Source organism: Hydractinia symbiolongicarpus, chromosome 10, assembly GCF_029227915.1.
Source record: "Hydractinia symbiolongicarpus strain clone_291-10 chromosome 10, HSymV2.1, whole genome shotgun sequence".
NCBI classification, from domain to species: Eukaryota; Metazoa; Cnidaria; class Hydrozoa; order Anthoathecata; family Hydractiniidae; genus Hydractinia; species Hydractinia symbiolongicarpus.
The window spans coordinates 19,789,942-19,803,251 of NC_079884.1; the positions used below are offsets into that span (position 1 = coordinate 19,789,942).

At 33.1% G+C, this 13,310-nt stretch overlaps 1 protein-coding gene across 1 annotated transcript in view; it reads right to left on the reverse strand.

Moving 5' to 3' along the window:
* Nucleotides 1-2,717: 2,717 nt before the first annotated feature.
* Nucleotides 2,718-13,310, reverse strand: part of LOC130612301 (ubiquitin carboxyl-terminal hydrolase isozyme L5-like) — a 32,981-nt gene continuing 22,388 nt past the window's right edge. The window contains exons 6-11 of the mRNA XM_057433613.1: nt 8,264-8,394; nt 8,108-8,171; nt 7,911-8,025; nt 4,188-4,283; nt 3,953-4,051; nt 2,718-3,033 (exon numbers count right to left, since the gene is read on the reverse strand). Coding sequence (XP_057289596.1) covers nt 2,956-3,033; nt 3,953-4,051; nt 4,188-4,283; nt 7,911-8,025; nt 8,108-8,171; nt 8,264-8,394 — 583 coding nt within the window. The 3' untranslated portion in view covers nt 2,718-2,955. The remainder of the gene's footprint in view (nt 3,034-3,952; nt 4,052-4,187; nt 4,284-7,910; nt 8,026-8,107; nt 8,172-8,263; nt 8,395-13,310) is intronic.

The following is a 13,310-nucleotide window of genomic DNA, read 5'->3' on the forward strand; positions in this document are numbered from 1 at the left end:
CTAGTCACTCTATTCACGATTTGATAAGCGATTCTGATTACCAGAAATTGACAATAAAACATGGACAAGCACATGGACAACCACTTGGAAATCGACATATATTGCCTGGGTACTGGTTTGGCGTTTTTGTGGCGCCTTACGAGTCTTTTAAACGCGTATTGGAAGCCCTGCGTATAGAAGATGAAAAACTCAAACAAACCAAGAAGAGACTTTTTGAAGATGGCGATAAAGAAACAATAAAAGACGAAATTTCTTTAGCAACAGAAAAATTTAAACATATAGCGGGACACAATCCGTTGCATCTCTTGATTGAGAAATTTCAAGCAGATATTGAATGTTTAGTTAGTAATATAGAAAAACTTGATCGAAAGGTAGATACCTTTCAAAACAAAAAACCTTTAAAAAGTATCACGAATGCTATTTCAACGGGTAGTTACGATTTTACTGAAGAGGACAACCTAACATGTACTTTTTATGAAAACGATCTTTTCTGTGGAAAACGATTTGAAACAAAGGTAAAAGTGGCCGATTTAAATCAATTCGCTATCGATTTTATGAAGCAGCTGGTCGAACATTTGCGGCCTATCGTTGAAAGTAACAAGAGAATAAAAAAAGAAGTAGCACAGATGTTTATAGGAGAAGTATTTCTTAAAGAACTTTGAGAATGTATAACTTTTTCTTTATTTGATGGAATGGCGCCATCTGTTTAGACGCCAATAACAATGCTGTGATGCTATTACAAGTTCGTTTATCTTTAAGCCCCGCATTAAGGATTAGGTGAAATATCAATGCGTTTTGCTTGGACAAAATTTCATTCTTAAATTGAATGTCCACTTAGCTTATATTTCTTCGGAACAGGGATCGGAATTTATTAAATTTTCAACGAACTTGATTGGTTCTTTTAGTAAGTAAGTAAAATGTATTTCAGGGTATCCATATTTTACAATGGCTCTTCAACCCGTTAAAAAATATAAAATAAATTCAAATGTTATCAACAATAAAATTTATATATATATATATATATATATCACATCGCAAAGAGAAAGTGGCAGTAGCTGCGAAATATGGACTGAAAGAGAAAACAAAATGAAAATAAAAATCGAAAAGGAAATAAAATGCGTGAAAAAAAAAAAGAATTGATTCGATAAACTATGAGAATAAACTATATCGGACAAGCAACGGACTTATCTAGTAGATATGATTTAATATTTCTAGAAAAAATATTAAAGAAATCAGCAGTACGAAGGTTAGCTGGTAGACTGCTGAACACTCGCGCTGCTTTATCTTGAAAGGTACCATCGATCGAGTGATGAAGGCTGAGTTCATGTTGGTTTCGGAGATTGTTTCGCTTTATACGTATATTTACTTCACAGGAACCTGATTGAATTTCCGCGCCCGAAGGCGTAGGAAATTCTTTAAAACCGTGTTTTTTTCTTTTGGAGCATTTTTTGAGAAAAAATCGACCCTGGGATTTTACGTTCCTCTGATTTTTTGTTACCTAAAGTCATTTTAGGCCAAAATTGCTTCAAAAATTAAAACTACCTTATTTTCGGCAAAATTTGGCACAGTTAACAAAGAAAGTATGCTGAACGTGATGGTGACATCAAAATTTTGGTTTTTGGCCACCTTAAATGTCATTTTAGGCCAAAATTGGTTTAAAAATCAAAACTACTTCATTTTCAACAAAAATTGCCAAAGTTAACAAGAAAAGTATGCTGAACATGATGGTGGCATCAAAATTTTGATTTTTTGTCAACTAAATGCCGTTTAAGACCATAAACGTTTCAATCGCAAGACTTTTAACCATAAATGATAGGCTGTATTTTTTGTTAGCAATTTCTTTTATAATGTGAGTTTATTATGACACGTTTCGTTTTGTTTGCGTTTGTTGTAAGATATAATGTCACTTGTGTGCTTTATCTTCAGAGCTTCATGCACCAAACCTCTTCGAATGTTTGGCACGATAACACAACGAATTATCAGGTTGTCATCAAATATTTTAGTAGCAAGCGGAAATTCTTAGAGCCCCCAGGGCTTCTTGTTTTGTTTTCTTTGGAAAGCAATGGAAAAAATTCAATTTAACTTTTACGCGGATCAAAAAGATCATGTTTTAATGTCTCCTGTGCACGCAAAAAATATTTAATATGTAAGTAAAAATTCACTTTTACAGAAAAAAAGAATCTTCAAAAAGAAATTCAAAATGTTTGCAAAATAGTGTTTACCGCACTCCGCTTTTTTGCTTAGTGGCGATGAATGAACCCTTAAGTGAAGTATAGTATATATAAGTATACATTTACGTTGTGATAAGTAGAAGCTTTTCTAGTCCAATTCAAGAACTTGTGTCTGCAACGAATCTTCAGACTAATCCTGTACTTCACGTAGCCAATCTTTTTTCATCATTAGATGTTTGTTTCATTTTCGTCGTCGGTAAAAGAACGGCAACACGTTGTATATCTATGGATACTATGTTAAAAAGACAACTGCAAGATATGTTGTTTGTCATCCTTGCGACATAAAATAGAAAAGTCGTTAATACGTTAAGTAACCAAAATGCACGAGACAGTACGAGCTTTAGTAAAACCTTGATGCGAACAGGCAATCGACTGGTTAATCAGGTAAAACTTCCATAATGGAGTTACATTAAATAGTACATGTGACTAATATTGTAACTAGTATGGCGAGTGCTGTGATCATAAACTAACACAAAACGAAGAAGATAAGATGAAACATCGTTAAACATGAAATTGAAAAATAAATACAACTATTCATATTTTAGCATTAGTCCTGACGTACTATTTCTAACTAAAGCTATAAAAGAAACGTCGCAGTTACAGCCTACGTCAAGTCATAAACGCTGCAAATTAACGTAACATGCCAGTCTATAAAAGTTTACATTTTCTTATCACTGAAGAGGCGTATAATCTGACTTTTTGGTTCGCCTTATTATTTATCTATTTAATTTTTATTATTCGCTTTCAGAAGTTCTTTTCTCGCGTTCTCACTTTCCAACCTCGCCTTTGTTAAGGTTTGTGCCTAAAAGAAACAAGTTAGAAATCATTAACGGGATATTTTTTTTGTCTACAAGCAAAAAATAAAATAAATAATAATAAATAAATAAATAAATAAATAAATAAAAACGAAATAAGACTACAGAAGAAAAAATGTGAAATTTGCCTCAAATTAAAAAACTTAATTTTCGCATCTTTTAAAGCCATGTTTTTCGGAATATTTATACTTCAGGATTTCAAGGTTACCAAGACTTAATTCAGATTTTTAAGATTTTCAAGGTTACCTAGAATTCGCATTTCTCATAATTCTCCAGGTCGGTGAATGTAGGCAGAATTAACTGAATTAATAAATTTCGCAAATTTTGGGGTTTGTGGGTTTGGGGTTTCTTCTTCCTGTCAGTCGGTTCACCAAAGACGGACCCATCGAAAATTAAAAGTTCGAGGAATTTTCCGTTCAGGAAGGTCTCACAAATCAATTTTGAAAAATAAGTGTGTAACAAATATTATTGCGTATCTGAATAGTAAAATATGTCGTGTCTAACTTCGTAACAAAAATCCCAATTTGATAGACAGCTTTTTGTAAACTTTATTCGCGAGGTTGTTTGCGTATATTATACGTCTTGTTCGTTTAGCATTCCTTCGCTTCGTTCATTCAGAATGCGTTTGTTTACTTCCCAGCTACGTCATACAAGAAGTAATTTACCGAACAGGCAGTCCTCATCGACAATGTCATAGCGGCGACCGTAGTACCACTTTGGTCTTAATTACCTCGAAAACCAAGGCTCACAAATATAAAAAAAATACACAGTTCTTATTCACACTATAATGAACAATTTAAGTCCAACTTCTAATCAATCGTTAGTTCTACTTTAAGTGACACTGACGCCTAACTGAAAAAAAGTATTGCTTGTTAAAAACGCGAGCACTACACTTTCATACCTTACCTTTTGTACAAGTGGCAACAATTCTTCCTTCTTTGCTAGCGTTTTTAACAGTTCCATAATGAAGGGTAAATAGTTATGTCTTCTTCTAACATTCTCCATCTAGGAATAAAACTAGGCGTAAACAATGATCAATAGACTTAATTTTCTAAGAATACTTTTGAAGGGGAAGTGGGAAGAAAACGTTTGAGATGATTCACTGCTGAATAATAAGAAAAAAATTATACAAGAAGCTTACTTTGTATTGCGCCATCTTTTCTGTTTCTTGCACAATTAGCGCTTGATATTTCGAAATTTCGTCGTTAATGTTTTGCATGATACCTTCATTTTCGTTCTAAAATGGAGACATCGCTTTTTGATTGTGCCCTTTTAGTGCCAGAATAAACAATTAAATAAGTTCTTAAAATAGTATTCACAAAAATATAGTTTTGAATTAGCTGGGTGACCACCGTGGCTGTGGTTTATTACAGATACACCTTACGCTGTACATCTATTAATTATTATTCGAAAAATATTTCCGCGGTAAAATAAAAACAACCTTTATAATTTTCCAATTAGTTCAAAAAATAATTTATTCAAATCGATCTTTATCCATAAAACAGTCACCGACATTTTTTACAGAATAAGTCATCTTTGGTTTAAATAAAAACACAAGTTAACTAGCTAAAACAGTAACCTAATTTTATTTTTGGCGAAATACCTTACCGGAAGTGAAGTTGTGGCGATTTAACAATCCGATTCGCAAAAATTTATTCAGGTCAAACATACAAGCCAGTCATTCGCGAAAATTAATATTTCATGCTTCGACTGACAACATTTTGCTTGCGCGCAAGACAAAATGCAGGTATTGCAACAGAGCCAATAACAATAACAATATATAATGCATTTGCTATTTTGTATCTGTAGCATAATTTTTTCCTTCGCGTCAGAAGGGAAAGAGGTATCATTATTATTATTATTACTAGCTGTTTCCCGTGGAAGAACCACTGTATTCCATTTAATTTATGTAGCAGATATATGTCCATCAAAAAACAAACAATACAGCAGTGCGCATCTTACATCTGCATTATTATATAAATGACCAAAAAAATTAAAGGTTTTCAACAACTGCAGTATTTATGTGACGTTTAAAATCTAAATCTACTAAAATTACTTGCTCTGACCATCTGACAAATGCGAAAATTATTCGGAAAGAAGTTTCCAAAAGCATTTCAACATACATCTCACCCATAAAATTTAAATCACTTAAAACGCCACATATATACAAAAAAGCTGATCAATGTCAAACACAAATCTCTCTCATTGTATATGTTAAAATCAGTTAGTTTATTGCAAACCCTGCCAAAGGTTGACACACAATGTGAAAAATAAACAATAAATTGTGCCTCTGACAGAATTTTTTATCTAAGGTGTAAAAAAAGGGATTTGCAAGGACAAATTATAATGCAATAAAACATTATTTGATATATTGCATACAGTCCCTCCTCACCAAACTTTAGACAAAATGCCAACAAAATAACGGTGTTTAAACCTAAAATTAATAAAGTCCTTTTAGCAATTTGCATGCTGTTTTACCATCAATAAAGTAAACAAAATTTCAAATCTCACATAGTATTCTGTCACAAATTTTCATAAAATATATATATAAGTCATAATGAGTCATGTTAAACAACAGCAATCAATCTGTATATAAGTTCATTTTATGTCAATTTTTGCACCAATTTTGCAACACAAAATACAAATTCTAAATAATACTAAAATCTCTTATTTTGGTCCTTCGCATACCGACGGTCTTCAACAAAAGTTTAATCAAAATGTAAAAAATGAGAGGTAACGACAAAATCAAAGTTTGCAAAATTTAACTATTTCAGTACATATATCTGCAACACAAAATACAAATTCTAAATAATACTAAAATCTCTTATTTTGGTCCTTCGCATACCGACGGTCTCCAACAAAAGTTTAATCAAAATGTAAAAAATGAGAGGTAATGACAAAATCAAAGTTTGCAAAATTTAACTATTTCAGTACATATATCTACTGCATATGCCCTCTAAAACAATATTTTAATCCAAAATGCCAAAGAAAAACAGTTTGCAACAAAAATCAGTTATTTCGATAATATTGATACACTCTTTCCTCACAAAAGCTTCACAAACTGTAAAAAAAAGAATGGTTGTAGGGAGTGCTTCTGATTCAACAAAAAAAGTTTTTTTGACATATTGCATCTAGCCCTTACCCATTAAATCTTACACAAAATTTCCAAAACTATATACGATTTAGAACACATCAAATTTAAATCGAGAAGGATCAGTCATTTCGATATATTGCACGGAGTCCTCCCCAGTAAGAATTTATACAAAATATAGAAAAACAAAGCTTGCAAGGTGTAAAATAGAATTCTTCTTCTGTGTATATATATATGGTCCTTCCTCGCAAAATTAACATAAAATGTCAAAAAGGTTCAGATATAACATCTAACACAACAAAAATCAGTTCTATCAGTATATGTCATGCCATTGTCTTCCACCAAATGTTCCCCTTAAAGTTTCACAGACACAGCCTGTAAATTAAAAACAACTAAGATCAGGTATTTTGGTCTATTTCATACCATTCTGTTCCAAATAACTTATAAAATGTAAAAATTGAGTGGTAAAACAGAAATGTCAAAAAGAAGAAAAAAATAGCTTACAAAGAGTATAAAATTGAAATCAACAAAGTAGCTCTTTTGGTGTATTAAATATAAGCCATATGCACAAAAGTTTACACTAATTGTAAGAAAATGGTTGTGTTTAGTAATTCTAAATTAAGAAAAGTCAGTTCTTTTAGCATGCTGATTAAGGTTTTTGCCCACAATTTGAAACAAATTAAATTTACATTTTAAAAATAAGTAATTTCTGAACTTTATTTTCAGAATATTTGGAGGAAAAGAACTTCGCAAACCAAAAAAACCCCAGGAAAATGTTTAAAATTTTCAGGGTTAAAAACGTTTGATGTGTTTTGTGGGAATATATATACTGGGAATCTTTAGTTTAAAGCTAGCATTAGCTATATATATATATATATATATATATATATATATATATATATATATATATATATATATATATATATATATATATATATATATATATATATATATATATATATATATATATATATATATATATATATATATATATATATATATATATATATATATATATATATATATATATATATTCCTAGCTAGCTAGCTAGTTGTTGGTTGTGGTTGGCTTTTTATGATGCTAGCTATAAAACATGTCTGGCAACAATAATATAATCAAAACTGAAAATAAAACATGAAAAAACCTTACAGAACCTTGCTATGATTAATTTATAAAACCATGCTCTTCTTCAAATGTTTTTTTAAAGATTTATTTTGAATGAAAGAGTAGCGAATACTCAAAAAGAACAGCCATCTTTTTCGTAAACACAATTTCCGTTTTATGCTAGGAACTTCATTTAACAGTCCGTATGCTTTGTGAATATCTAATACCGTTTCATATGTAGCGATACCTATATATATATGCTAACATAGAGTTTTTTGGCATAAGGGTATATATATTTATATCGTTATTAGCAGCGGGTTATATATTTACACCTTATGTGCGATTTCTATGCAGTACATCCCTATTTTTTTTAGTTAAATTTTAGCGTACGGCCACGTCATAAGAAAGTGACCCGTGATTTCCGTGTCGTGGACTCACAGTTTTACTCACGCAAGGGAATTAATATATAAGATTATTATTATTATTATTATCATTATTATTATTATTATTATTAGGAACATAACACTATTCATCCACACTGAAGCAAACTTTATATTACTTATCTCCAACTAATTATCATATAGAACTCGTATTTTAATGCTAACAGGTACTAACAGGAACAACAAATTTTCATCAATAATATTTAACAAAACTGTATGTAAACCTACCTGTTGTTGCGAACAATCTTTTTGCTGTTTAAGATTACTGATTTTTGTATCATACAATTGCTGGCGGTCCGAGACTACTGCCATCAAGTTAAATGTGATTTCCTCAGCACAATATCTGACCAGAACAACAACAAAAGACTGCAGAAACTGCTATTTGACATTTAGAAGCGTTGTTTACGGTGTCAAAGTCTACCTACTTTTGCATACGTCGTTCAATAACTGGTTTAACTTGATTTAACCATGTTTCAAATGGTACAACACCTAATAAAATCAGTAAATTGAACTATTAAAGGGCTGACTTAACAACTGTTATGTATAAATAACTTGTAAAAAAGATTCGCATAATAACCAACCTAAATCGATTGGTCCTTCTTTTAGCCCGTCCAGCTCATATAAGCGACCATTAATTGGCATGTAGGAAACAAAATGATACGAATCTTTGTCGTCACCAGTTGTGGAGTTATCAAACTCAAACATTTGTTGCCTAAACCGAAACATCCAACTACCATCACAGAGGAAAATAAGATTTGCTTTAGAGAATTTCCTGCCGATATGTCAGAATGATATTGGCTATGCGTTTACAATACCCCTTTTCGAAAATTCAGAGTGACGTAATTGTGTAAACACGAACATAAGGCAGGAAATGTTTACTTTATTCAAAACAAAGTAAGCCAAGAAATGCGCTGCCTGGGCATGCAATAGCAGGAATAGAGTTTGAACTTCATATATAATATGAACTTCATCTTATATATTAATTCCCTTGCGTGAGTATGCAAGTCCACGACACGCAAATCACGGGTCAATTTTTTATGACGTGGCCTTACGCCAAAATCTAATTAAAAAGTTACGATTGTACTTCATAGAAATCACATATAAGTTGTAACTATATAACCACAGCTAATTCGATATAAATATATATATCCTTGTGGCAAAAAATCTATATGAGCATACATAGGTATCGCTACATATGAGACGGTATTAGATATTCACAAAACATACGGACTGTTAAACGAAGTTCCTAGCATAAAACGGAAATTGTGTTTACAAAAAAGATGGCTGTTCTTTTTGAGTATTCTCTACTCTTTCCTTTAAAATAAATTTTTAAAAAAACATTTGAAGAAGAGCATGGTTATGTAAATTAATCATAGCAAGGTGTCTGTAAGGGACATGTTTGTTAGCTAGCATCATAAAAGCCAACCACCAACAACACACAAACTAGCTAGGAATTTATATATATGTAGCCATGTTTTTTATACCTAGCTAAATCTTCAGTTTATATTTAACTGACCAGCTATTAGCTGCTGTAGCTAGCTAATGTTGGCTTTAAACTAAAGATTTCCAGCACCTAGCTAGCTGAGTTTTATGTTGCTTTTACATGAAGCTAGCTACTGTAGTTATCTTAGTGTTCTTTTCTAGGAATATGGCTGTAACTTATTTGACTTACCTTTTAAGCCTATATAAGAAGATATAAGAAGTAAGAGAGTATTTATAATATTTAAGGATAGTTTAATGACTCTTTTTTATACAAATATATAATGTATTTTTCATATTTTGTGTAACTAAACTTACATCGGTTGCATGCAATATTACAAAAGCATTTTTATTTAACATGTAGTAATTTTGGTAGCTTAAGTGTGGTGATTTTTGTTGCTCTAGATGTTCTGACTCAAATGTTTTTGTTTATGACATAACTTTTTTAAGGGGGCACTACATGTTAACACCGAAAAACCCTTTTTTTAATTCTTATTTGACAGAGGTTTTTGACATTATGAGGATAATTTACGTAGTTTTTTTCACATTTGTTGATTTTGTTGCAGTTTTAATGTGTTTTGTAATGCTTTGGTAAACTTCTATCTGAATAATTTTTGCAATTGTCAGAGGGTCAGAGCAAGTAATTTTAGTAGAAGTAAATTTGAAATGTCACATATATACTGCAGTTGTTAGACATCTTCAATTTTTTCGGTCATTTATATAATAATGCAGATTGTAAGATTCGCACTGCTGTATTGTTTGTTTTTTGATGGACGCATATCTGTTAGATGAATTAAATGAGAAATACAGTGGATTCTGCCACGGGAAACAGCTTCTTCTTCTTCTTCTTCTTCTTCTTCTGCTTCTTCTGCTTCTTCTTTCTTCTTGTTTCTTCTTCTTTCTCATTTTAACCGATTGCCGTAACGCCACGACGTTAAAGTCCGACCTGACCCCGCGACCTACGCTACGCCGGCCGTGTGCGTATCTTGATATTCGTGAAATTGGCAAAAAGTAAAGACTCCGTTACGAATTTAATCACAAATATTGTTATAGACTGTTATTTTAATATTATTTGATGAGCTATGCTAGATACTTCTTCAAATTTTCGTTTCCAGTTATGTTTTTAACGAGCTCTAGGCGTTAAGGTACGAGTCGTTTCTTTCGAGGGACCGAGTTCAAGGACGCCATATTTGTTATACTCGTCTTCTTCACCAAGCTATGAATCAAAAAATTTTTGAAGGAAGAGGAATATTTGGTTCGGTCAGTATAATTATTTAACTGCCTAAATTTCAGTTCTATCAACGTTTAAGATATTCTCTTCATTGTTTCTATGTTTTCACATATTAAGATGAAAATATCATCACGTTTTTTAGCCATGTGTTAATCTGAAACAAAACAATTTCAAGATTTTAGCTAGCTAACGTAGATTTCAAGGCAGCATCCTGCTGAAGCCAGCTATCTGTATCTAGCCATATTTATTCTTATTATTTTAAAGTTTGGTTTATTATTATTTATTTTTATGTTGGGATTGTGGCTCTCTTCTAGCTAGCTCTTTAGCTACTTCTGGCTGAAGAGTAAAAGTAGCCAAATGCAGTTTGGCTAGCTACAACAAAATTCTTAATCAATATTTCTTATGCTAAATGCAGTTATTAGGTAGCGACACCTTTTATTAGTGTCATGAAAACTTACTCCGCAAAATAGAATTGCTGAGTGATTTTTTTAGCTGGACAAGGTAACGACAGGCTGTTTTTCCCGTGTTTTTATTTAAACTGAAGTTGCAATAAAGCTTTTTTGAAAAGGGTATTACGCCTAAACGCACTGACGACACAGTTTACCTGTACTAACCGCTCAGTCCAATGCTAATGATGGCTGTTTTCTGGTTTCTGGTTATCCGAAGTTACGATAAAGTTTTTTTTTAAAAAAAGGGTATTATGCCTATATGGATATGTCTCATTGTTTGCCTGTACTAATCCCTCAGCCCAGAGTATGTTTGAACTTTTAGCGGGAACGTTCTCTAAAAAATAAAAAAGGTTGGCCAACTGTTTTTGCTATAACAGGGGAGCAATGAGTTGTAAACTGTGTTTTTATTTCAGCTAAAGTTGTGAAAAGATATTTTTTTAAAAATATATTACACTAGAAGGATCATGTTGTGCGCCTATTTTTTTTTCAAAATATATTCCACCGGAAACACCATAATGTTTTGCGCCTCGCTCAATTTATGACATACTAAATGTGTGGCACAGTTAACACTTCTTATTAATCGCTCTTTCAGACGTTTAACACAAGGTAACACAGTTACATCATCATCATCATCATCCATCATCATCATCCATCATCATCCATCATCATCCATCATCATCCATCATCATCATCCATCATCATCCATCATCATCATCCATCATCATCCATCATCATCATCATCCATCATCATCCATCATCATCCATCATCATCATCATCATCCATCATCATCCATCATCATCCATCATCCATCATCATCCATCATCATCCATCATCCATCATCATCCATCATCCATCATCATCCATCATCATCCATCATCCATCATCATCCATCATCCATCATCATCCATCATCCATCATCATCCATCATCCATCATCATCCATCATCCATCATCATCCATCATCCATCATCATCCATCATCCATCATCATCCATCATCCATCATCATCATCCATCATCATCATCCATCATCATCATCCATCATCATCATCCATCATCATCATCCATCATCATCATCATCCATCATCATCATCATCCATCATCATCCATCATCATCCATCATCCATCATCCATCATCCATCATCCATCATCCATCATCCATCATCCATCATCATCCATCATCCATCATCATCCATCATCATCCATCATCCATCATCATCCATCATCCATCATCATCCATCATCCATCATCATCCATCATCCATCATCATCCATCATCATCCATCATCATCCATCATCATCCATCATCATCCATCATCATCCATCATCATCCATCATCATCCATCATCATCCATCATCATCCATCATCATCCATCATCATCCATCATCATCCATCATCATCCATCATCATCCATCATCATCCATCATCATCCATCATCCATCATCCATCATCCATCATCCATCATCCATCATCCATCATCCATCATCCATCATCCATCATCCATCATCCATCATCCATCATCCATCATCATCCATCATCCATCATCCATCATCCATCATCATCCATCATCATCCATCATCATCATCATCATCATCATCATCATCATCATCATCATCATCATCATCATCATCATCATCATCATCATCATATGCTAGCATGGGTTGGACAGGGTATATTAATGACCCTCTTCCAATCTGATCTAGACTGTGTTAGATCTAAACTCAACTTCCTCTGTATCAAGTCTGTCCTTATAACCTCCTGCCAAGTCTTTCTCGGTCTGCCTCTGGGCTTTGCCCCAGGAACTATCAAGTCTCTACACTTTCTTACCCAATTATCCTCCTCCATTCTTTCCAAGTGCCCCAGCCAATTCAATCTTCTTATCTGGATACCATCTTTAATTCTACGGATACTTAGCCTGCTTCTTAGCTCATCTGAACTCTTTCTGTCTCTCAGACTTGCGTTACACATCCACCTAACCATTCTCATATCATTCCTTTTGAAAACGGTCAAGATCTTCCTGCTTCACTGCCCATGTCTCACTACCGTACAACATAACACTTCTTACACAGGTCTCATACAACCTACCTATTACCTCAATTGACAAGACCCTGCTAGTCAACAAAAGAAATAACTCTATGGACTTTTTCCAAGCAGAACCTATCCTGCAAGTAACAATTCTTGCAACACCCCCTTCACTGCCCAACATATCACCTAAGTAACAGAAGTTCTCAACTATCTCTAACGAGCCACTGTTGTACATCATTAAAGCTGGAAATACTTTATTCTCTATAATCTCACCTTTGCAACGCTTGCATACAAACTGAATGTCAGCTCTTAACCTTCCACTAATACTAATGCACTTCTCATGTACCCAATGCTTGCAAGTCTGACAAAAAATTGAGTTACTACCAACCCCTATCCTGCAAACTCCACAAGGCCACTTTCCAACTACAAGGTCACATATGGCTGCA